The following is a 27,597-nucleotide window of genomic DNA, read 5'->3' as shown; positions in this document are numbered from 1 at the left end:
CAGCTAATTAGATTTTCTGTTGATGGTCCAAATGAAATGCAGTATAAACAATTTGATGACAAAATGGCTACTTGCTCACTGAAATGAATCTGGCACAAACTGAGTCTGCTCAACTCTAAAGGCCACCTCAATTTTGCATTCTTGTCTTCCAAGGAGTTGTCACTTGGCGTCCCCGAGTCTGGATCGACTGTATGTTGCCTTGGCAGCGATGCCACAGAGCAGAAGTTCAGACCCAGTCAGGACGGGGCTGGGCCAAGATGGGCTCCAGCTCCAGAGATTAGGGGGGATACAGACACTCTAAACATGGCCAAACCCACTCATAAAGTCCCCTAAATGTCTGAGCAGTGGTACATTTCTCAGAAGCACATCAGCGCTCCCTGGAAATGCCTTGGCTGCTTCAGCCCTTCTGCTCAGCTTACAGAAGAAGCCACAGTATATATCTATACTCAAACTTGGCAATTGGTTCTTGTTGTAACTGTAATTTCATAATCTGTACTTGGAAATAAGTATTCTGTTGCATGTGAAGAGCTACATTAAAGGGGGTTTAAAATTAATTCAAATTACCACATGGGACTGCCATGTGTTTAGTGTCAACTTGAATTAATTGTACTGGATGTTCATCTGCAAAGAATCGTTTATTCCTCTTTGGAAAGATGTGTATTGATATTAATTGAGCGTTATTGAAGAGGGACTTGCACATAAAAGAAGAAGCAGACAGCGAACAGTGGGAATGAACATCAATTACCTGCATGGCCTTGAGTCTATTTGAAGTTCACACTAAACACCTCAGTTTCTATCCTGCATTTGTTCATGGCATAGGGGAAATTGCTTATGTTTTCTGGCACCATATTTGAGACTGCTGATTAGGAAGAGTGTATCAAGGTATGATGATGTTACATCCTCCACATCTTTCATCTAAAGCAAGAAATTAATAAAGTAACAGCATCATTCTTACCCAGCTAATGTTTTATATTTGTCATGCTATGGTAAATTCTAGGCGTAATAGCATAGCCAAAACCAGCTTCTAGCCAAAACCAGCATAAAACCAGCGTAAAAGAAGTGCACATAATCAAAACAAAATAGACATCCAATATGTTTTGATAAGTTATTTTATTTTGCCAATCCTTGACTTCAGAAAGCATCCTCGCTTCAATCAACAGATCAGAGCTAGTTGTTTAAGCAATGCAGAGGAACTTTCACATAAAAGAACAAAGATAACAGTATTATTTGTATGGGATACTACCTAGAAAAATGGATCATAGCAGGTGAAAATATAGACAAGGCTGATTTAAAAACTAGCTCAAAGAAACATGTCATACATGTGCTAAGACTTACCTCTTTACAAGCATTTTAATGGAAGGACAACATAGATCATGGATTAATATGCAAAAATAAAGAACCAAGGGCCATCTGCGAAACCGTGTTCTTTATTAATCTCTGTCTTTTGGAGAGAGATACCACAGACTGTTTCTTTTTATCTGTATTTTCTCTCAATCAAATGGCGGAAATAATGGGGCTTCATTATTCACTGTTATTCAAGTAATTACATTTCTTCCGAATCCTATCTAGCCTTTGGACAGAACAAGCTCCAACAACACTGTTAACCGATACTCTACTTAATTGAGTATCGCACCCGCATGTAATGGTGTGGTGCTTATTACGTTCTAACCATTTTTTATTGCTTTTCATTGCCATGTTTGGATTTTAAATGTTCATTTTTGCTCTCTCTGCTCACATGTCACTTTTAATAAGCACCTGGCAAGACAAGCAAGCAGGCAGCTCCATCAGTGACAAAGAAATTAGGCATTACCAGGTGAACCTCATCCCTTAAGGTGCACTGCTTTCTGTCTATGTGTTTATGTGTTTAAGTGTGTGAGTGTGTGTACAAATGCACACATGCACAAATGTGTCTAAGTCTATTTGTGTGTGGACCAGACCATGGTTAGTGTAGCTTCATAGAGACACAGTCACTTTTCCCCTCCAAGGTGAATGTCTGTTATGTCCCTGACTATTACTGCACTTCACTATTGATGAACAGACTCAATCTTATACAAAATCTCAGAAAAGAGAACCAACAAGAACAGGTATCCTTATACCATCATTATATTGCCATCAGCATTGGCATTAGAATTGATTGAAGAGTTAAGTACATTTTTCTTAAAAATGGCCCGCGCAAACCAAAAAGAATCAATTATAAGAATCAATTGCAAACAATCAGACCCTTAAGCAGAGGCAATAATGGAATTCGAACCAATAAAAATCCAAATAAACTTCAAGCTCCACAACTTCTCATGCCTGTGGGGCCCTGACTCACTGTTATGTGACAGGAGAAAGGACGACAGATACATATGCACAGACCAGCTCTGATACCAGTCTAACACCTGGCCCATGTAACACCAGGAAGAGAGAGCACACACTAAGAATAGGGACACCTCAACTTAATTAGCCTGATTAAACGAACGTGACTAAAAATGGGACCATGTATAATACATATCAGGATTAAAGTCAGCGTGATGGGTGGCACCTTCATGTAAGAATATCTGTGTCGGGCAGGCACAGGCTTAGCAAAAGCAGAGTCTTCATAAACGGTGTGGTACAAATCTAAAGCAATGCAGAGTAAAATATGACTAATGAAAGTAGCTGTTTTTTTGTTTTTTTTCCAATATATCTTAACATTCACGGATCATGTGGTCGCTGAAGATAAGTAACAAAGATTGGAAAAAAAAAAAAAATGTTTGTGTGTGTGTGTGTGTGTGTATAAACTTCCTGACAAGGTTACAAAACACACTCCCCCACATATTACAGAAAAGAATATTCTGTGCTGTTTGTTTCTCGCCAAGTGGAACGGGTCTCTGTGGAGTGGCGAGGCTGGAACAATAGCTACTTCTAATTACAGCAGGTACATATATATTCCTATTTGTCCCAGAGAGGGTAAAAGTAAGGCTACTGGCACAGCTGTTTTTTTCTGAAACTGGGCTATGACACCAGGCAGACTGATCAATCATTTTAACATGTTTGGGGGCGAAGACACTGACCTGAAACGCATAAACTAATGATCAAGATTTTATGGCTAAGAGGAAATTTGCTTGTGCCAAAAAAGAGATTCAGTGTGCAGCGGGTTAAAAAATAAAACAAACAAAACAAAAAAACCAAAAAAACCAAAGGACTTGTTTTTGTGCCGCACAGCTAGATTCAAACAACCCGTATACAACCACAGTTAAGGACCTATTTGGTCTAAATTGGTAGTAATTATGCAGTTAGGAAAGTCAAGAGCTCCGTAGATGAAGGTGGGTGTTTACTCAATTCAAATAGGAATGATGAGGGTTTAAACCTCCTGCTGGAGAGTACTGCTAAACACTGGGCTTTAACCCCATTAAATACACAGTCAGTCCCTGTGGATGAAAGCTAGTAAAATGTTTATTCTGTTGCAGCAGGTAGCTGAGGGGAATTAACCACAATTACTGACCCAGATCTTTAAGCTCACCAAAAACAAACAGGCACAACTACAGTCTTGGCAGAGACGGCAGTATGAAAAATGTGTGATGAATTAAGAAGTAACAGGGTGACATGGCCAAGTTGACTATGAAATTTGAAATGGCTGGCAACCATTTTTTGCTTTTATTACAAACACGTCCCTTTCCAAAGATTACTCCTAAGCCTTTAATAAGAACACAATAAGTCTACGATCTTGGCAGTATTTTTGCTTTTAGAAAGGAAACCACATAGCATCCCTTGGATACTAGATTTGTACAGCAAAGGAGAGGAAAGTAAGACAAGTGTGTTTTCTTTAATATTCCTCATGGAGGAGGTACTCTCGAACACACTTGACAGTACCTTTGTCCTCCAGTTTGGTAGGTAAAACCACCTTTTGGCTCTCTAATGCTCAGAGGGGAGAGTCGCTTAGTCGGCTTCAATGAAGTGCAAAGCAGTAAAAGGGTGCCGGTAAAAGCAACACTTCAGTAAATGAAAAGCCATCTTAGCTGCTGACAAAAATAATTGCATGTTGGCATTTTCAGTTCTTGGAAAATGATGTGGAAATGACATACCTCTCTCTGTGATGTGCAGCAGTGCTCGTCTGAAATATATAAATATATAAAGACTAAAAATACCATTCAGACACCTTGTGGTAAAATTGTGACTGTGGCTGAGATGGAAATGAATGTTTTTAAAAAGCCAGGATGTATAACATTCAGTGTTTAAACAAGGTGTTTAATTTTCCATTATAATACATTGTCAGAAATGAATAGGTTTTTATTTTTACCTCTATTTTTTACTATATTCAAATAAAAGTAAAAAGTCTTTCAACAGGCTTTCTTGTTTCAGGCCTAAATGCAATAAATACTACAACATATGATGTGTGTGTAGACTTTTGATACCTATTGTATATTAAGTAGGGATGGGAATATATATTCAAATTCAATATATATTCAAATCTCATTATGCTGTAGTAATCACAAATGAGAATTTCACAAACTCTCCATTCAAATCATATTATTTACACTATGTAATGACATTTTTAAATTGTTGTTTACATTCTAGCAAGCCATTGCTGTTATCATTAAACTCTTATTTATTACATCATATCATGGTTGTATTGAATAATGAACCCCCTTATCGCTTATCGAATTTTATCGTGACATAAGCGTATTGTCCCATCCCTATTATTAAGGGTGTGGTAACGCAAAACATCAAATGTCTCATAAACACTACTACAGGTTATGAACATATCTACACTACTCCATGAGTAGTGATTTTTCATGCTAATACAACAGCTTGTTTGAATACTAATTTTTTTTGGGATGGAAGCTGGTCATCAATTTTAAGTAAAATCCATCTTAAATACCTATAAAATTATTTTAAATAAATATACTGATAATATTTCCAAGCATAAGCATGATTTTCAGGTTGCTTGGGATTGTCTCACTACTCTACTAGGTGCCACAAAAATCCCACAGTTACCAGATATGTCAAATGCCAACTGATGGCAGTGAAGGTAACACTTTCAAGCATAACGCTAACTTGACTCAGGTTAGCCATGTAAATATGAATTATTAAAGATAAGGCCATCGGACGGGCTGCACATCCACAGTTGACTTGTCAGGAGACATACAGGTCTCTGCACCTTACTCCCTCATGATACCTTATGATAGGGAAGACTAGTCAAGGTAATTCTCAGAATCTCGTTGTTTAATTTTTATATGCTTGATATTTCTGTAATTCATTTTCTGTTATGTTTGCTGTGTTTGTAATAAAAAAACCCTCTGAAATAGTTCAATTGCTTTCAAAAGGCACTTCAACATGTAAAAAACAAAGCAACGATAAAAGTCAGACACTCCAGACACTTTTAGCCGTCAACCCGGAAGTCATTGGCTCCAATTGTAAGCTAAAAACCTTGAAATACAGCTCACAAAGACATAGTTTCAATTTTAAAAATCGCTAACTGTTACCATGAAAAGTCAGGCTGTTGTAGTTATTACCAAATCAAATTCAAATGGGAACAAATTCTTCATTACGCCGGGGACTATTTTCGGTGCTACGGAACTACTTTCCTGAGATCGCAAACGTGTTTACAGCCGGCTTATTAAGTTGTTTGAGGAAAAAGTCAGCTGGCCCGGTGCATCGCGATGATGAAATATGCTGCCCAGAGCAACGGCATGGCTCTTTGACGTGTTTTTAATCGTTTTTTTAATACAATGGAGTTCTATGGCTGCTGGGACATGGCTGCATTGGGCACCGGCTACATGGACGAGACTTGTTGGCAAAACAAAATCATTGCTGATTTTGTTACTTTCATAGGATTTGTTGACGGTAAGCAATGCATTAAAAAACACCGGCCTTATCCTTTAATAAAGCAGTTGATGCTGCTCAAGCTGATTTCTGCAGCTTTAGTAGCTCAAGCTCTGACTGATATCAACAACATAATGCGGTGGCTCCTGCTGCAGTGGCTAGTAACTTATCCTTATGGTAACTGCACTGGTTAGCTGCTAGGCTAAAAACCTAGCCACATTGTAATTGCACTATTAGGCAACTGCCAATATTCAGGCAGCAAATAATGCTTGAAAGAAATCAAAATGTGTGAACAAAAGACTAATAAATACAATTTTTACCTGTCCATCTCTGTCGCTGCATCGGTTTCTGTTTCCTTGCCACTCCTTGAGGTCTTTCCATTGAGGCAGCACCGATATTTATTCTTGTTTTATTGCATCATTATTTTGCTTTAAAAATATTTACTTCTTTTTTCCTGGACGGCTGAAGGTGGAGGCGGTGCAGCCAATCCCTGCAGAATTGTTTCAGCGATGCTACACTACATCTACTACAATTGAAATAGTCTGCAGACTGCGTTGTGATTTCTTGTTTACCTAATATGTAAAACGTTCCTGTGTGCCGAGAAATCTTCCCGCCACCGGTCATGCCCGATCTCAGCGCCTGGTATGGGACAAACTAGACCGTCTGATGGCAAACTAGATGGCAACACTGATGGGTGGATCTTCTCTGGGTGAGCCCCGACACATTACTTAGATTAAATATAAGGCAGTATTTCACCAAGAAAAAGTTACATAATGTAGCTTTAAGTGATGATGATGACCAGCATCCAACAATGTATCAGGGGAGTAATGGTTTGAATATTGTGGGGTATGTGGTATCTACAGGTAGCTAAAGGATTCAGTTAAACCTATAAGCAGAAAGGGGCTGCAATCATACATCATAGTATATTTTGATGTAGGCTACTACATATTATTGAGTAAATGACTTCATGTCTGTGTATTATCAGGAAAAGGTGATGCAGAGGAAAAGTGGTGGGAGGCACTACTATCTTCTCTTGAGGCCAAACATTTATACTAGAAACAAAAATAAACTATTTCAAACAGTATCAAACTGTGGCTGATATATTAATTCTAATGTTATAAGGTCACAAGCGTGGTAATAATAACACTGTGATTTGCCTTAGTTTTTACTTTGATTTCATTTTCAGTTTTGATTCATTTTTCATTTTAGTCAGTTTTTAGATTGCAGTTACTAGTTATGTTTTAATTTAGTTTAGATCAACCAATAACAAATGGAGACGCAATTGGTGCATAATAGCTACAGTGAAATGATTGATTGCTTTGTTTAGTCTTGCTGGCTGTGCTCACCCCGATGTGAAACGGTCCAGTGAAGTAGTCCAAATTGGCCTGAATGAAGCTGATGTTGGCCAGACCCAGCTCAGCACTGCGACTCTTGGCCCTGACCAAGGACTCTTCTTTGTTTTCTATGAGAATGACCTGGAATTGGCAATAATAAATATTATATGTATAGCAATTTTCAAAACAATCAAAAAGAGCTGCACAGAAAATGAAACAATAATAAATAAAAGGCCTCAAGACAAACATTGACATTAACATTGACAACAGACATGAATTAAAACAGTAAAATGAGATTACAGGAAGCCATTTTTTGTAGAGCAAAAAAAACAGAACTCATACAAAATAACTCATTGACTCAAATCATATTGTTGTATGACTGGTTCTTCAGCAAATCATATCAAGTTTGCCAAATGTATAAAATGACCAGCTGACTTTAACTCAAACAAGACAGCAGTATTGTAGAGATAAATCATCCATCCCATCCTACCCTACCACCACCACCACACACACACACACACACACACACACACACACACACACACACACACACATTACCTGGCAATCCGGAAGTGCATGAGCCAGAACAATCCCTACATGGCCCTGAGAGACACAGAAAGGGAAAAAAGAACTCAAAACACATAACAGGAAAACAGAAAACATTAAAGAGGACATGAACACAGTTCTGATTAGTTATGCTATCCTTCCCAACCAAGTGTTGACCCATTATCCATGCAGTGCTACTGCTCTGAGCTTGCATTTTCATGGGTGTAATTACTGTTCTGTCTGTGCACAGTAACCTATAACGATGGCATATTAAAAGATGAGAAAAGTGGCTTGTTTCAGCTCTCTGCTAATGGAGAGACGGTCTAATGTAGATGGCCTGCCAGGGTCAGACAGGGTGATAAATGTATGGATGTATATGGATGGATTGATGGATGAATATACATACCCCTCCGCTGCAGAAATCCACAACAGTGTACCCCGGCCTGACTAGCTCTGTAACCATGGCAACCAAGTTATTCAGCTGTTGCCTTTTCCTCACTGCACGGACATCTGACATTTTCCCTGCAGAAGAGCACAAGTTCTCATTGCATCTGAAGATAAACTGAAAAGCAACATCTTTTATAAGCTACTGTGCACAAAGAGAGAAGTAATTCATCTGGGAACTCAATTCAGTAGAATGAAACCAGAGGAGAAAGCTACCATATAAGAAATTACATTTTGTTCATTTTTTATGATCATGTAAGCCTTTGTGTGTGGCTTTGGCTAGACTGAACTGTATAGTCAATGTTCAATCAAATTACAATTGACTGAACCTTGGCAAAAAACAGAGGTCTGAATAAAGATTACACTACTCTTTTTTTTAATGAATTTAATGTGTTACTTTTCTTTGCACTCAGTGAGCAGATGTTCATCTCTCCCCGATAGCTTAAATTTTGATTTACATCAAAACATTTCAGGTAATGGTTGTTACACACACAGATGAAAAAGGCCTCCACTCCCTCATCAGCATGTTTCCAGCCAATAATTGCCAACAAGGGAGTGCAAACAATCCTTCAACACCATCAAAACAAGCTCCCAAGCCAAAATTAAGTGACTTTCTTGTCTGTGGCAGCGGCTTAACTTTCCGCTGCACTGAAAACAGTATGCACTCACTATGTATCCCATTAACTCAAAGCACATTTCAGGCTCCTGCATCTTCCTCTCTATTCTTCCAGCGCGCCACATCGGCAGTGAGCCGTTGACGTGCTGTGCCGAAGCCGTCTCCGGTCCATAAATATAGAGTGATGAGTGTTTCGTTTACCCCCAAGTCACACCATCATATCCACATGGTTGAAACACATTAGGGAAACACATTATTTCTGCCCTGCCCTGATCACACTGCTTTCTACAAATTGATATATGACAATGGGGGAGGAAAGGAAGAAAGAGAGGCTTCCCATCACGGCAGCACAAATAGGAAACTTCTTGGTGCCATTGTTCCGTCTCTCATATTGGCCATTATTAAGCCGATCCCAGACATAGAGAGAGCGCAATAAAGAAAGTGAGAGATTAAATTAAATACAGAGAAACAGCGGGATGGTATTGACGACACTCTGCTCTTCATTTGGTTGAGTAATTCACGTTGACGCTTGCATCGCTATGTATCCAGGGCTCCTGAGAGGCCTCACTATAGAGCCGTTTTGATGCACTCTGAACACATTTGGATTTTAATTGCAAATTGCATTACAGAGCGGAATGAAATTCAATAGCCAGTGCACAGAAATAGAAAGGGAAAGCTGGGACGTGGCACAATATGGAGAAATGAAAAGAAAAATAAATAAATATAACAGAGCAGAATAGCCACTTGGGACCCAAACTTTTGCTGTACAGGATGTAGAATACTTTGTTCACACGAGGCGTCTTTCCAACTCTATTGGCTGCTGCTGAAGGAAATGGGCAGAAACTTTTGTCCTAAACTTAATCTAGGGAAAGCTCAGTGCAGGGTTTGGTTAGTTTTGGGTGTACATGTGCAAAAGCTTTATTTATGCATCAAAAGGAAACATGTGCATGGAGCCACACAAAGAGGTCTGGGGTGCTTGTGTAAGGTCACAAAGATGCATCAGGACCATCCTAAAAGTCGTTCCTATGAGGTGGGTGCAGAGAAACAAGGGAAGAAACAAGGGGTTGCCAGGTCTGAAGTCAGCTGAACAAGTGCTAATAAAAACGAGGATGAAATAGGAAAGGCATATGTGCCTTGCATAAAAATGTGTAGAATCTAATTTTACAGTGTGAGTGTGAGTGTGTGTGTGTGTGTGTGGGTGTGTGTGTGTGTGGGTGTGTGTGTGTGTGTGTGTGTGCGTGTGTGTATGTGTGTGTGTGGTTTGTGTGTGTGGTGTGTGAATGACTTCTGGCATTTCTACCAAAGCATGACTGTGTTTCTTGAAAGGTCACCGCATGGCTCAAGATCAAACTCACTATGTAGGATTGAGGGGGTGGCAGCACAAGAGCTGCCCATTGTCCAGTGGACATGAAGTGGACTTTATCCCTTTGCTTTCATTCTTTTTTAAATGTGGTTCCAGTGAGGAGGGTGAGACAGAGACAGGTCTTTATAGTCCAGCCACTGGGTCACTGTAATTGCCTGAAATTCTCTCTGCATTTTTCAGATGAATATTCCAATGTATGCTCTCCTCTGCGTCAGACAGACTCGAGTTCAAAAAGCCACAAGATATGAAAAGAAAAGAAAGAGTGAGAGCACATAGTGGAGAATATTGAGCACACAGATGGAATGATGTAGACCGCTTCAAACTGCAGCACTACAACATAAACAACAGCCAACTTTATAATGACTTGCGTTGAGATTCCCCTTAATTAACAATGCTTAACCTATATGGAAAAATGTAATTGTGATAAAGAGGTGGATCATCCTGCTATATAATTAGCCTTCAGCTTTCTTATGGATGAGAACCTGACATGAAGTCATATCTCAGTAATTAAGAAATCAAAGAAGACTAGTTATTCTACCATAAATATGTACTTCCATTAGTAATTATGGCTTGCCAATCATAAACCATTATTGGTGTTCTAAGACCAGGTATGTATAAAATCCCTTCGCGTTAAAGCACCAGCCTTAATTAATAATTAATTGACTATAATACCTCTCTGGGTCTTTCTCTTTAAGTCTTTGTTTTTCCATTAATCTTAATGAGCCCTGACAAACTGGGCTACAGGGACTGCAGAGCCATGCTTTGGGCAGCTTATAAATACAGTGTTTATCAGTAATGTTGGGGGGTATAGAGTAGATTTGGCTTGAATCGGGCGGCTCTTTGAATCTTATCAAACTGGAAAAACATTACTTACATTATATGTTACTTAAATACTATAACATGTTAATTAAGATGTTGAATCAGTATGAACCAAATTTATCAAACATCACAATATTGACAAAAATATAAAGGGAAGTCTATTTTTAACCTAAATAAGAAGAAAATATGTTACTGACCTGAGCTGTCTGAGTTGAAGGGTCAAACTAACTGATATTCAACTTAACTCAACAGTAGGCTATTATATAGGTGAAGTTAGTGACAACAGCATCTACAGCTTATGCTTATGACATGCTTATGTGGCATTATATTGTCTCATTATGCTGTTGGGTTTGTTACCACCTTAAAAAATACCGCAACAGTATCATTTACTAGGATATTTCTGGCTTGGCGCTGTATAATTAACTCTGTTAGTCGCAACCACAACGCTGAATCCCTTTCACACCCAGGCAATCTAAATAGAGATCATTTTAGTGTTTGCAGAGCCACTGAATATGTAGCTGTTAATTTGGTTCAGGAGCACCGCTTACTGAAGTCCAACGCTGAAATTTCAGAACTTCATTTACACCCAGTTTTCAGTTTTAATCTGACTCTTCCATTAAATGGTGTTGTGATCTTGCTAATGGAAAACATTGCTGCTTTTCTTGGGTGCTGTAATGGGCGTCTGCACTAAAAGGTCATCATCAGTCCACATGTTAAGACTTATCTGAGAATAGTCTATGTTCCTTGGTGAAAGGCCAAAGCTCATTTCACGCACCTTCTTGAAAATGTTCCTTTGATCTCTTTTTCCCCATCTAAGAAATTAAAGCGTTATATTTTGCTTTAGTTTTGGGACAAAGTCGCTGCTTTATGAAAGAAATGGACAGCAGAATTTGGAGATCTTGAGCTTGACTAAAAGCCACCATGAACTCATTTTGAAGCACATAAAACGAAACATCTTTTTAAAAAGTTAGCCCCTGCATGATACCTCATCAGGTCAGTTGATGAGATGATGAAGAGGTATAAATCACACTTGACCTAGGGATCTCTGTGATTCTGTTCTTAGTGATGCCTGGTAGAAGACTAGAACAGCCGCCAGTGTAATGTAAAATATTATATAAAAAATAATTAGTACTTTGATGGAGAGCAGCAAATGCTTTGAAAATGAGTAAGTCAATGTAAAACATCCCTGAACTCAACAGGATTGAAATGCTTCCTGACAACAGTTTCCAACAATAAACAAAAAAGCAATGCTTCATATTGGGGAAATTTAGCATGAGAGTTCATTAACACTCAACCACAAATCTTAGCTGTTTTAGGTATTAGTAGTGATGTCACTAGCTTTTATTTTAAAAATCATACTTCTAACACACATATACACTACAGCAATACAACCCAAATATTATATTTTCCCCTTGTCGTTGTGTCATATTGTCATATCATCCATGCAGATGTAGCCACTGAGTAAGTGCCACTCTTTAGACTATTTGCATTTCATGCAATAATAAATGAAAAGCCTTCAAACTTCATTCACCTCATCCACCAGAAGGTGCAAGAAATGATCTGGCATACAGCTGATGGAACAATATGTCTAATAAGTGCAAACTCAGAATGAATTGGCTACAGCGGTTGTTGCAGTAATAATGCAATGTGACACTATTGATCCTCGCAGAGAATAATTTTTTCCTCCTTCTACAAGGAGGTCAGAGGTCAGGTTGAGCTGCAGAACAGCACCCCTGGGGGGAGGAAGGGATTCTGGGCTTTATTCATAAAACTAACAGCAGGGTTAGCATGATGTTACGGGCTGAACCAGCCACCGCAGAGTGTTCTGTTGAGCATAAATGTGAATTACAGGGTCAGTTTTATCACTTGTGTTTTTGCAGCACCCCCACCCCCCCACCCCCCCAGCCCCCTTTTGATCATTTGCATGTCCCATAAGCAATTCATTAAAGCACATCACAGTGCAAAAATACCACCTGCTCTAGTTAGTAGGTTGGTATATTTAGCCTGACCTGTTAATTCATGTTTATGAATAAGAAAACACCCTACCATGATGGTCTCAGCATTGGCATAAACTGGGTATGGCAAGGTGCAGAACTTGCTATGCCTTAGCCTAAGTGAGTTCAAATTTGATCTTGTTGTTTTAATCATCACAAAAAAAATGCCAGAAAATGTTTTGGAAGGGATATCTAAAGGAAAAGCTAACAACCACCAGGGTAGCATATTGAATCAATATTCCTTCTAAGCTGTGTGTCTAATAATTTACCATATTGACCAAATAATAACATCTTGCCAGTCATCAATCATTACTCTACTTGGTCCCAGAAGTTAGTCAATATACATGGGTTTGGAAGTTTTGTTAGCAAATGATATTAGATGCAGGAACAAAAACACATACTTAACAGCAAGAGTTTTCTGTGACCACTGTTACCCTTCAAGTACAAAGTAAGCTAAGAGTCACGGTAATCACCGCCCCGGTATTGGACACTTCAGCAGGATTGATGTTTACCGACACTGGGGCTTGGATCCAGCTCCTCTGATTGAAGGATGGCCTCCCTACTCAATATGCCACCCTGCAGCATGCAAAATCATCACACCACGACAAAACTTGTCAGTTTAAGGATTAGCTTACTTGCGTAAGCTATGATTTGACATGTACCATTAGCCTCCGTGACATTAAATGAAATCATTGCATCTGAATGAAGCTTAGGAAAACAAAAGGCTACACGATGGTTTCGACTTGAAAAGCTTTATCTGAGCCCCACCTCACAGGAGAGATTCAAAAACAATCACAGAACATGTAATTCACTGAGAGCTCAGAGGGAAAGAGGACAATCTGATTTATTCACTCTCTTACTCTCTCATGCATCCCCACTAGGTCCACTATCTCCCAGCCAATTTATAAACAGAAGCAGCAATGACAAGTATAGCAGCAACCGCCTGAAGCTGTCATCTAGCCAGGCCTAAATGAACCAACAGTGACAGTTGTTGACAGGTGGACAAAAACCTGCCTTCAAACACTGACTACCTCTGTCACTATTCACATCTTATGTACAAGGATGAGGGAGGGAAAATAAGACTTCAGAGGGCTTGGCAGTAGTCGGGCACTATGACGTACACCTATGCATAGGAGGGTAAACACGGAAGCGGGGAAGGTGAACACGCGAGGTCCGGGTGCGCGCAAACCTAAATGTTTTCCAAAACAACGGCTGTAGTGACAATTTGTGCTAAATTATAGTGTAAGTATAGGTCTTTTCCACTCACGGTGCGATCGTTTGGCTTCAGAAGACTATGCTGCACAAGCTGTATGGAGAAATGTTATGGTATTTTTTGTCCTTTTCGGAACTCTGAAGAACCGGTCCCCACAGACTTCAGCTGATTTGGAGAAGGCTGCCACGGACTTGCGCTGGCAACCTCCCTGTGTGTTATGTGGACAAAGAAACTTCACCTGTGTTTTAACTGGCATGAGGCTGAGTAGATAATGACAGAACCTTCATTTTTGGGTGAACTACTCCTTTAAGATTCTCGTTTATACCAAGATGAATATGAACAACAGTATGAAATGAAAACCAAAAACATCCACAAATAATCACAGACGTGGTCAAAACTGAGACAAGACCAAATCAATGCGGTGCAAGTCTGAGACCATGTTAAATTCAAGACCACAGAATTCCAGACTCAAAGACTGGTTTTGAAACTGCGGCCCAACTTTACAACTTACAAACCTCTATTTGGATTAGAGAAACAATTAGAACACACTGGCACAGACAAAAACAAAACACAAACTTACTTACTACTTGAGAACAAAACTCTCCTATATGAACTGCTTGTACATTCACTTATACACGTTATCTACAGTAGCAAAAACCCTATCTGGTAACACTTCAGCAACCAGTGATGATGTGCTTGAGTGCAGTGGAGATGGTGTACATATATACATATGTATGTATGTATGTCGTGTATAATGTATAATGGCTACCCAAGAATCCGGTCTTGTTTGCGGTTGAAAACGTAAATACTTCTTTATTGCAGCTCATGTTGCCTTGACCCCTTACTATATTCTGCTGACATGTTCTCTTGGTTGGACTCTGATGGGACTCGGTTGTTTTCGTCTGAAAGACTTTTCTGTTTAACCTTCTCCCAGAGGCTGATGTGAGCCGAAAGCAGAGTATGCGGGTGTTGGTGGTGTTTATGAACAGGGGCACGGACACCATTCCCCCGGATAACTACTGGCACAAAGCCAGAGATGACAGAACCGGGTTAGAAGGATTCTTGGCATAGGGGAGAGCAGAGTTTTCTGTTCTTGCAGCCGGTTGACTGTGCCTTGACATCTCCCAATGGCCAACATGGGGAAAACATGCTACGGCTGCTTCGTCAGGGGAGACTGAGGATCCATTAGCCTATGGATCCTATACTGCTAAAGGTTCCTTACTACTGCTGCTTCTGGCAGTGAGCCCTGATCTCTTCCTTTTTTCCCCTCTGATGCTGCAGAATTGCCCAGGGCTTTATCAGGCAGGTCCATCAGACAGATCAGAATGTAAACATAGTGCTGTGGCACAGGGGGCCTCTGTTTGGGCTCTGCAGGATCCGCCAGCTACCGTCTCTACAGGAGACATGCTGCTTCAAAGGAGGGCAGGTTTAGGATTCTAGCTCAGTTTTTTTTTAAAATTATGACTTGAATAATTTGGTTCATATTAGTATATATTCGTTTTGAGAAATGATTGCTACTCTACAAATTATTATTTTGCTTTGAGTTTTAGTATTATATCAATACATAGCTGTTTTTTGAAGTTCTGAGTTGTGACTACTGCTGTTCATGTCAAATAATAACACATAATCAATGGCTATCCATGATTAATGGTGTAAATTCACTGGTTTATCTTTTGACTTGGGGATGTTTTGGTCCTCTTCAAGGAGAAGGCAACTTTAATGATTTTGTTACGCCTAATTACTTATGAGCTCATATTTTCTCCACACCTCATAAGCACTTAAATGAAGACCAACAAGTAAAAGCACTTGTCAATAAATCAAGGAGAAACTCCAAAAAGGATCACTGGCGGGAATGGAGACGTGTACATATTAAATCTTAAGCAAGTAAGATTGGGGGATTCTTTAAAAAGTAAGCGTTTGAATTCAATTTCATACTAGTGTAAGTTTTCACGCTCATAAAAAAAAAAGACTTTTGCAAACATGGCACATTGATGGCAATTCTACACTAGACTGCTTAAAGACATAGTGCTAGAATAGTATACATGTAATTTACCATTAAAACTCAGCTGGACATTTGTCTTCATCCATTCCCCTGAACCAGTTTGACATGATGGAGGTTCTACCAGGCATTCCACTGTGATGTGACTGACTGTGCAGCTGTTTAGAATTCTGGTTTGATCATGTTGTCACATCAGTGATGTAGAGGTCTGCAGTTCCTCTTGGTCAGATCATGCTGCACACATAAGTTGTTTGAATGCCTGGGATCTGCTCAACTAATAATGAACTTACCAATGTGTGAGATTGGAACAGAAAAATACAGTGTGTCCTCATGAAAAAAAGTGTGCTACTGCTTTGTAGGTGCTCGGGTGGAGGTGTGGGGGTGGGGGGTATGCATGATTGAAGTGGAAGTGAGTCAAACTATGTTTGACTTCAAAAATTCCTGTTCACACCAAAGTGCTGTGGTAGCACAGTGTTGTTGTAAAGAGAATTGCTGAACAAAATATTTAATTCATGGGTTGACTTACCCACTACAGCTGGAAAATCACCAAGCTACTTCCTGGTATGTGAATGTACCACACACCAACTTAGAGCTGGATCATGCTTCTGTGAACTCTACCATGCTGCCTGGTGTATGAACAAACACTGTATTTCCATTACGCGGCCTGAAGAGCACATAGCGCAATTCCCTAAGTAGTGTGAATTGCCAATTACGCACCAAACCAACCAGTGAACATATAGAGCCCGGCTCTTATAGAGGTGCTCCCAAGCACCTGATAAACAAACTGGCTAGTACGTCAATAACAAAGCTGAGCTGGATAAGCAAGATTTTGACAAATGTGTATAGAAGCCAAGCTATAGGCTAGAAAATGTGGCACATACTATGGCTTAGATCAATAGGAAAGACTTTATAAATGGGAACATTTTTGTAACCAGTTGCACAATAATATCCATTTCTTCTACTATATGACAACAAATTCCATGATATTTAAAACCAAAAGAGGTATCTTTTCAATGTTTGTTTAGGGAGACAGAACATGAGTTAAAGGCACCTTCAACATCACTTTGCATATGACAAGACACTGGCATTTATCCATGTTTACTTTAATGGCCACAATATGTGGCTGGCAGGGCTTTATTTTTACCTTGGCATGGACTACGACAGGCAATTTCCAATCTCTTCTCCATAATTTGAGATTTGAAATGGCTTGCTGGCACTCGGAGGCGTAAGCATGGGTGCGGAGAAGCTCTCTTATGAACATATGGTCATCATTAGGGAAATCTATGGACCACGGGACAAAGAAATGAACTTGGCATATCTCGAGGGTGTGATGACAGTAATCAATAGCAGGAGAGAAATCCAAATTCACAGCACTCCTATGGCAGTTTAAATGTTTTAACGAACATCACAGAAATTCCCACTTCACTAATCTTGAGGATAACCAAAATGACTGTTTTGTAGGAACAAATAAAATAAGGAATGCTGGAAGCCGCAACACCACAAACCATAACTGCAATCGGGCCATATGGCATGTAAAAACGTTTGAGGCCGCACAGGCAAGCACTGAGGCAAAACCTAAATGTAAGGTATGATTTTGGAAGGGAGAACTGAGTAAGATTTGACTGGACTGAATACCAGGACAAAAAATATTCACAAAACTGAAACTGTTGACAAGTTGTCAGCAAAAAGTGTTTGCTTTCACATGAACAGTCACTGCAATTTTTCAGTGTGTGTGGATACGACTGTGATGACAAGAAAAATGAAAAGGTAATGAAGACAAACACAAGAGGAAAGAGGAAAAAACGTCTCCCTGTGCATCCTTCAACAGCTTTGGAATGTCTGTCAAAACATTACTAGCTGTAGCTTTAGGCCAGAGGTCCGCATAATTATGGGACGCCCATGGTCCCTCTCACAGGTCACAACACGGCGGCGGAGCAGTTTTTTTGTTGTTGTTATTTAAACAGCAGGCAGTCACTTTGGAATGCTGTGGGAATAATAAAAATAATTAAATATAAGCATGTGCAATTTGTCTGCATCGCTTAATTTTAAAATGCCCATTCTACCAAATTAGGACATAAATTTTGCTCTTCCAAGTATATCCAATTACTTTTTGGCCTGCTATGCGTAAACAGGACGTCACATCACCACAAGCACAACGTTTTCACGTAAACAATTCCAGTGCGGAATCAATGCTTGCATGAATATCTAAGCCACCAAGCTATGTAACTGGCAAACCAACATGCATTGTATTAATTGATTTGTGCAGAGCTTCAGCCTTTTGACTTTGTCTCTGTGAGCAGGTTCATTGGACTTGTCCTGCATATGGTTAACATAAGAGCAAAGTTTGGAAAGTGAATTAAGTACTGCCCCATCTGACAACAATCTCCCGAAATGTACAGCAGACAGCCCAGGACATTAAACAAGAGGTAATCAATGAAGTAACACAGACTGTTGTAAACTATGGCAGAAGGAAAATGTCTCTCTTGTCGGCTACCATTCGCTATGTAAACGCTGACTTCAAACTGCTGTTCACTGCACTGTTTGAAGTACATGTGGCAAAAACAGGGGACAACATCCAACGCTCCGCTGATTTAAAACTTGGGGAGTTTGGAATCGACCCGTCCCGTCAGTGAAATTGTGTTTGTCACAGGCAGAGGAGAAATGTTCTGGCTGCTCGGTGAGAATTTGAGCAACTGAACTGCAGTGTGCACATTTTAAATGTGACTCTGGCCAGTGCATTCCCAGCCCTGAGGATGCCCAGATGGTGACACTTGTTAAGAAGATGGTTGTGTGTTTCAGTCATTCTGGTACGCATGGAAAACATAAGACTTTGCTCAGTCTGTAGACTTGAGATGGAATTCAAACTATGAAGTGCCAATCTGTATTACAGTAGTAAGATGACATCGGAGCTCTTCTACTGTAACAACAAACAGCTTGGCTGAATTGACTTGAACACCTTGCAAACTAGAAGGGCACTCGGAGAGCGCAGACCTCCGTCAAGGTTCGTGCTATTATTGCTTGTTCGTGAGTCGGATCCGGATCCGCTCCAAAATGTAATGGGTTCTTCCTTGGTCCATGCTACACCCTTCCACGAAGTTTCATGAAAATCGGGCCAGTAGTTTTTCCATAATCCTGCTAACAGACAAACAAACAGACAAACAAACGGCACCGAAAACATAACCTCCTTGGCGGAGGTAACAATGGTGGCATTTCTGAAGCGCTTCAAGGAGGCTAAAAATGGCCTTAGTGCCTTAAGTGCTTCCCTTGGTTTACCGTGTTTGCTTCAGCTGCCTGACTGAAGGCATTTCTCTTCCTGATAGCCGATGTTTGGTCGTCGCCTTGAGGAGTTGGTGTTCACCTGCACTACCATCGCCAAACTCTACACATGCTCTTTTGACTGCCAACATTCCTGACAGCCACAGTGTGCCTGTTGAGGGTGCTTGATGTGAGTGCATGTTAATGAGTGATGGATGCTGCAAAAGAAACTATAGATGAAATTTGAGTCCGATGTATATCCCATTCACATCCAGCACCCTGGTCCAGGATGGACCACCAGCCCTCTAGAAAATCGCATGCCATCTGTTTCCCAACTGGGAGGATGATGGAGCTACTACTGCCAGTGCAGAGCCAAGGGGCCTGGACACAGAAATCAGGGAATATTTGTCCATTTGTCAAATGTCAAAAACGCACAGTATGCTGTTGTGGCTGAGTCACCAATTTCAATTTCCTGTTCTAAGAAACCTGGCAGGACACATCCTCTCATTCCTGCCTCCAGTGCACCCTAGAAAAGGGCATTCAGTGTATGGGGGCACATTTTGGAGGGGAGACATACCATGCTAAGACCATCATCCGTGAGACATTCTATTCATCCACCAATAACTTAAGAAGTAAATTTAATGGGGTGGCAGTAGCAGGCGGGGGTGGCAAGCAAACCTGTGGGTGTGGGTGGGAGAAGCATTAAAAAAAGCACTGGGACTAGGTGGGCATGGGATGAATAAATCAAGTCACCTCTATTTACGTACTTACCTTAACAATAACCCCATAAAAAAGAAACTTCCTACAACATAAACTTGACTCAAATGCAAGAAAAAAAATGGTGAGTTGGTGACAACTGTGTACGACTATGTTGACTAGATGACCATATTTTGGGAATTATGAGTCACTCAAGAATAAGCAACAGCAGTGTTTAATTTCTCACAAATGCAGTCCTACAATTAGAAAGTGCAAAATATTGAATCACTGATATAGTCTGCTAGGTTTTGTCAATAGATAATGGAGCATAAACGGATTAAAAATTGGACTGAAAATAAATGAGGTCTGCAAAATATTTTAATCCACCTGCTCTACAACATCTATAACTCTCATTCCTAAAAAATTCAGCTCATTTACGCCCTAAAACCCGGGAAAGATATCCACCACAAATCTTCCCATCTTTCCAAAAGTAACTACTTTGTTTCTGCTCATTGTACACTCGTCCCTTTCATCCCTTGCTCTCAGTACTTCTCTGCCGGAGCTGTCAAAGTCACTGAGTAAGTGGCACAAGGCTGGCATCTTTGTAGGGACCATGTCAGCGTCTTTTGGCCAGCCACCTTTGTAAAAACTTCCATCCAGTAGGGATTTTAGCTCCGGCCGTGCTGTGCTAACTCGAGGATAAGTAAAGGCTGGCTGGGCTCCAGCCAGCTGCTGTCCCTGCTCCTCCTGGTTCTCTTACAGAAAAAAACTTATGGTTGGGTTGCCAAAGCCAGGACCCCTCTGTTGAGAGAGATAAAGGGATTCTCCTGCAACTCTGTAGTCATTAAGCTTGGATATATTGTTAGTAGTAGAGGCCCAATGTTTGGAATGAAGGTTAGCAGAAAAGAAATACTCTTTCTTCTGGACAGATTTCAGATCATTAGCCCTTTAGTGTTATCTGCAATACAAGTTTTATATTGTGATGGGAAGGCTCCACTTTGTCTGAATATTGATTGAAGTCCTTATTATATTTGCAAATATCTTGAGCGATGTGCAGATACGTTTATTTAGGGAAGCAGGACAAGAATCAAGGGACTGTGGATGGGCCACAAATACTACATGTGCCCTTTGGATAATTAGAGCAAGATTTAGATGAATCATTATACTGTCTCACTGTGCCACCTGCATACAAAAGAAGAATTACTTCTCTCACAACTTCACAACTTCTCTCCCACTCTCACAAAATATAATCAAAATATTTCCATGGTTCTGGATGAATTTTGGACGATAGGACATGCAAGGACAAGGATATGCAAGTAACCCCAGGAATATGACTTTCCTCGTTCTAATTATCTAAAAATCTGCATCTTTATAGTAACCATTCTGATATCAGAATGTGAAAAAAATGAATCTGAGAAGGCCCTTGCAGCTCAGTTCCATGCAGAAACTGACATGACACACACACACACACACACACACACACACACACAACAACTCACTCCAAATGCAGTGTAAGCGAACACCATGAGGGTGTAAAAAACATGAGAATGAACTCCTCCAACAACAAGCTTTAGAACTCAGACAGCTGAGAGAGATAAGCCAAAATCCATAATTCAACCTTGTTTTTGAGCCATATTACATGTGGGCACCGGAAGACGTCTCTATCACAATAAGAGCACATCTCATAGTACATGCTGAAACAAAATTAGACCCATCATCTATTATATGGTTCACTAGGCACGGATCATCAAAATAAGCCTCACATCTTTGTCTGACACTGTAGTGACAAAATGAGGACTTTCAGTAAAAATTTGTTGAGGGATGAGAGGAACTAAGTGATGCATGTGGTTGTGGGACTGAGAATGGCATCATGGTGTAACTTTGTTGTCAGTAGTTAGTGAAAATCTGCTTCATACGTCAGAAAATATGAGCCATGTTCCAGAACAACATGAGCAGCCTGAGGTTGAGGAGAGTAGTGAACAAGTTGAGGGGGTTAAAAAAAGAATGAGAGACAGGCTGTGATGTATGTGTGTGTGGCTGGCTGGCAGGGGAGACAGAAAGGAAGGAAGACAGAAAGAAAGAAAGAAAGAAAGAAAGAAAGAAAGGACGAAAGAAAGGACGAAAGAACAAAAGAAAGAATGAAAGAAAGAAAGAAAGAATAACACAAAGACGTTTTTCAGATACAAGCCCATGTGTACGCGCACACTCGAATCAAACTAAGACTGTGCTTTACTCCAGTGTGCTCTATAAAGCATCTAATTAAGCAGACTGGAACAATACTAGGCCTACATGGATTATGTGAAAAGCTACAACACAAATTGTGCAACTGAAAATGACAGAAGATGTCTCAGGTGTCTTTTCTGAATGGAGCATGTGCTTTAAATCAACCTAAGTTGCTCATTTGGATTAGTGAATTGGTTCAAGACCTCCACGGAACATCCTATTCATCAAATCCCCAGGTACTTTGTAAATGTCAGAATTGGTGTAAAGATAATGTCAACAAAGAAGATCCACATGAGGGTATCCAAAACTAAGACAATCCTACGTTACTTCATTTATTGTGTTTTAAGTACAAGTACAAACTAGCTTTATGCTAGTTTCATGCCTGTCAGCAGTGAGTGTCTTGGCGAGTCATGTAATAGGCTGTAATACTGTTTCTATGACTACTACTACTTTCTACTGACACAATTCCATTGTTTTCCATGTCTGTCATGGATACAGACCACCTCTAAACTTTTGGAAACACCTTTTCTTGAGATTATAAAGACTTGGGAGTATGTTACATGTCATTAGTTTACAGTCTTGCAATTCTAACCAGTTTTTTCCACCAGTGACGATGCCCATCGATCGAAAAAACAGAAAACAGATAGTCCACCAAGTGAGCTTATTATGCACCAAATATGCAAAATCCAAAACACATTTGCAATATCTCAACTACAACTACTGCTTGGAATGAGAACATAAGTAGCCAATCCAAGAGTTTCTCAACCTAACATCATCTCCTTGCAACACCAGGTACATGGAATAAAGATAATTCATCTATTTTTTTATCGTGAAGTCATGCAAATAAAAGGCAAATTGTTATCATCAGAAGATATTGTACAATCCATTGTTATAGTTATTCATTACCATCTTAACACGCCATGAAAATGATTTCTCTACAGAAAGAGAGGTATATAAAGCTTGCAGATCATTCCCTATATAACATTATGTGGTGCTATCTCACTGATAATATATAATACCCAAGTATCCAATCAGGTCCATCTGTAGGCCAGTAGGATTTACGACCGCAGGTTCAAGCATGTGACAGTGAATGTAATCAACAGGACCATCAGCTGACCTCTAAAGCTGACTATCACAGTGAATTCAGACATGTGCAGTGCAGCAATGGCTTACAAAATTCCTACAGACACTTACCCAACAAGATGTAGATGGTTGCCAGCACTGCTGCCAATCATAAAAAAGTGAACAAGAAAAAAAACAAGACAGAAAAGGACAGATCTACTAAAGATTTGCAGCAGTGCAAATTGAATTGAAGGTGCAAAATCCTTGTTATCTGATCTACTGAGACAGCGCACAGGGGATTTGTGCTAGAAATCATGGATTGATCTCGGTGCGCCATTTTTTGCACTTTGGACTAATTGCATATGCATTTGTGGGTGTTCCAAGGCTGAGGCGCAAAACAAAGGGAGGGATTTCTGGAAATTGGCAGCAGCTGTGACTTATCAAGAGCCGGTGGCCTTTATCATCTGTTGATTGGGCACGGAATTTAAGACCAAGGAAAAGCATGTTTTAATACTTTGAGCACAGGATGGCTCCACCGAGGCTGGACCTGGCCCCGACTCCGGCTCTGGAACCGGCTCCAAGATCAAGCTGACACAGTCATCTACAAACATGCTCATTACACTGCATACCTATTACAATACCAATTAGGTTTAAACAAGTATGTTGATTTAAAAATGCAACATTTAAGCCTCATTGTCAGAGTAGCAGAAAGCGCACTCAATATGCAGACTATTACCTAAATATACAAAAAGGAAAACTTGCTCTTCTCTCAATTTGCTGACATTTATCTCAGCGACATTGCCTTGATGAAAATAATGCATCTGAAATGTTTGTGTGTAATAACTGTCATGAGAATGGAGAGGTGTGTATGGCTTCTCCAGCTATATTTAACCGTACATTCACAAGGTCTCCATCCCTCTCACACCTGTCACTTGCGTCTCCGTCAGGCTCTCCTGCACTTGCTCCTCCAAGGGAGTAAAAGTTCTTCCTCAGAGGGAACACCACTGGTGTCCTGCACAGAGGCTTTATTTGTGCTTTACCTCCTCCTCCTATCATAAAAGCACTTTTTTACCTCTGCTAAATCGAGCTTCTGGTGCCAAACTGCATTAATTTTATTTGTTATGCCGCCCATGAGTGCCTTTCCACGCGCTCGAAAAACATCTCTTCTTTGCAGCAGAGAGCTCCACTCCAGCTCCACTGGAGAGAAATTTGCTTTTCCTTTGCCCATCATTAAGTTGTTGCAAGCTGGCTATTGTGCACATTGTTTGGCCCTTATATATTTGCACAGTCGCAATTCTAATTAATTATCCGTGCCTCTGCTCATTTGCACTGGTGGTGTCAATTGCACCCGCAATTGCTTTTGCGCTGCGCCTGGAACTGCGACATGTTAGTAGATCCAGCCCAAAGTGTTTTATTAACACTGATCATTAACCGAACAAGTCTGTGACAGCACTATCACAGTAGTAGCATTAGTCTTGTCCTAAAAAATCTTTTAACCAGACAGTGGATTGATTAGTAAGGCTGGAGGGGATTTTCTGAAGCATGAGTCAAAAAAGTGTCAGTAACTAAAAAGACACAAATATGTAGAAGCAAGTTAGTGATCCCTTGGTTGACATTTGGTCTGTTTCTGAACCAAGACCAATCTCATAACCTACAGGCAAACTACAAGCATGTTGAGTCTATCGATACAACATGATAAAAGTCCAAACAAAAAAGTTATTTCATTCAGACTGTTGTTACAGCCTTCAAATGTCATCTCTACAATCCAAATATACAAGATTTCCAGGCACTTAAAGGCAAAGTGACTAAAACTGTGTTCCAGACGAAAACGGAGCCTGGGGAAAAAAGATTTGGTTTTACATTCTGCTCATGGCTGAAAACGCTAATCAGTAATTAATTATGAGTCTAGTGAAATGGTATAAGAAACACTGTGTAATCCAAAACCCACTGAAAGCTGGCTGAGCTTCAGGCAAGTTTTCTCCCCCCTCCATACCAGCACCGCAATGCCTCGCCAGCGATTATTGAGCAAAACAAAACTAGGGAGACGAATGAATATTCATGATATGACATTTGCACGAAGCTCATCATGGAGGCAGCCAATGGCTCTGCATTTAAATGGGCACAACTCAAACATCTCTGCAAATAGTGAAACTCCGTGGTGCCCCTCCAGGGAGTCTAGATGTGTTTGAACTTCAATAGTAGAAATAAAGTGCCAATTATCCCTCTAATTGGGAGTAACAAAGCTGGGTGCCTGTTGTGCTTGGTCCCGTGTTTACTGTGTATCTTTAAATCTCCAATTTAAAGGCTCTAATGAGTTCAATTAATTGAATGAGGGGAGTGATTTGGGAATCAGCCCCGTCTGTGTGGTGCCGTAAGCCCGGGGGAAAGAGGTGTTAACCAAATGCCAGCACACCAGTACAAACAGATAACCCCACTAACTCCCAATAACAACATTCTTGAATCACAGCTAGATGTCTTTGTATTAACATATGCTCTCCAAAAGACTTCCTAATCTCCTAGTTTCAGAAACGGGCAGCTCACTTTTAATTAAACACGCACTGACAGCTCTACTCTCGAAAGCCATTAACACGTACCTCCTCCTCTAAAGGGAATAGAACATTTTAGACCCCTAACAATGCACACACCGTTTCAGCCCACCACCACCCAGCCCACTCAAGAAAAAAAAAAAACTTCTCATTTCCATAATTTTACCCCAACTCAGAGTAGCTAGGCCTTGTAATGAATTGGTCAATACACTTTATTCATCTTGAAATTGAAATTAAATGTTTCAAAAGTGCTGCCACGTTCTCCATTGACTCTCATGTTATGACTGCTGGCCATTCAAAAAAACATCTCAATTCAAGTATCTAAATCTAGAAATTGCTGATTTTTTTTTTGTTATAATATTATAGTTACCAATAAAAAATAAGCTGTGACCTTTGTTATAATGCCTCCTAGATATCAAAATAAATGATCCAAAAACTGATACTCTGCTACCCAATCACCAGTTTGTTTGGAAAGGCCTATTACTCTTCCAGTGGTGGAAGAGAGGGCTTAGTGCACTGGGACTCGTCTGGCATTTTGTTCAGGCTGTTTTGGCTTAGAAACACTAATGCTGTCAATTTATCTATCTGACGAAGTGGCCTTTTTCAAAGGACAAAGAATAAGAGAACACAATATTAGATGGTTTCAGTAGTTTTCAGTGATGCAATGCAATGTCTTGTAATGAATAAACAAGGGCCTGAGTTTTTGACAGAGAATGAGAAAGTAAAGGTCAGCTTAGTTTTTCTTTTACTTTTTCCTACTACACCTCTTAGACTTGAACAAAGGATTGCATTCCTATTATTAAGTATAAGCAAGACTAATTGTGCTGCTGCTTGTTAAAATAGTGGTTCCCACAGACCTCAGCTTTATTCTGCAATTAAATCACATCATTATAGTTTATAGAGAAATGAAAAATGAAAATTAGTTAAAGCCTGTTGAATAAATCCATGAGAAATATAAAATTTTCCTGTTACACAAGAGTTTTTGAGTGGCAAAAGGATCCTCCTGACTATAATAGCGACGTACAGTATTCGTATGATCACTGCATACACTACATATGGATATTCTGTTACAGAATAAGCTTGTAAATAAGCTTGTTCTGAGAAAAAAAAATTTAAAAAAAAGGAATATCACCCACTATATTAGAACAAATAATATAACAAAATATCAGTCTGAGAGAGTACTAAGTAACGTTATTTTTTAAATCATTAACATGTAACTTACTTTGATTGACAAGTGCAACATCAGTCAACCAATACTTTAGGGGGCTAAAGTGTATGTAAATTACATTCAATGTTTGTAACACAGGAAGACTGAACAAAGTCAGATTGTTTTTCTGGATTCAGACCTTCAATCAGCTGGTCTGGTCCTTAGGTTTAAATGCAAAAAAGGTTGGGTATACAGTACTGTGTGTGTGTGTGTGTGTGTGTGTGTGTGTGTGTGTGTGTGTGTGTGTGTGTGTGTGTGTGTGACACTGCCCCTAACCCTCCATCTGATCACCTTTGACACCTGTGTGACAGGAGTCAAACGAGGGCAAGCACCTTTTGACAGGTGTCTGCCAGGTAGACGGACCGGTTCTCCTCCTCCCTCGCTCTCTCTTCCCTTCCTTTCCTACCATTTCTCTTGCCCCGTGCGTTGACTTTGCCCTTTTCCCTTGTCACTTATCTAGAACTCGCACAAAACCCACAAAACACTGACAGGT

General features: G+C 40.0%; 1 protein-coding gene across 1 annotated transcript in view; it reads right to left on the bottom strand.

The window, feature by feature from the left end:
- gstcd (glutathione S-transferase, C-terminal domain containing) overlaps positions 1 to 27,597 on the bottom strand; it is a 48,714-nt gene that overhangs the window by 8,086 nt on the left and 13,031 nt on the right. The window contains exons 6-8 of the mRNA XM_071912976.2: positions 8,074 to 8,189; positions 7,680 to 7,724; positions 7,134 to 7,262 (exon numbers count right to left, since the gene is read on the bottom strand). Of these exons, the coding sequence (XP_071769077.1) occupies positions 7,134 to 7,262; positions 7,680 to 7,724; positions 8,074 to 8,189 (290 nt within the window). The remainder of the gene's footprint in view (positions 1 to 7,133; positions 7,263 to 7,679; positions 7,725 to 8,073; positions 8,190 to 27,597) is intronic.

The sequence above is a fragment of the Centroberyx gerrardi genome, chromosome 3 (assembly GCF_048128805.1).
Source record: "Centroberyx gerrardi isolate f3 chromosome 3, fCenGer3.hap1.cur.20231027, whole genome shotgun sequence".
In the NCBI taxonomy this organism is placed as follows: Eukaryota; Metazoa; Chordata; class Actinopteri; order Beryciformes; family Berycidae; genus Centroberyx; species Centroberyx gerrardi.
The sequence above is the reverse complement of the archived record's forward strand: the minus strand, read 5'-3'. Positions and strand labels throughout refer to the sequence as shown.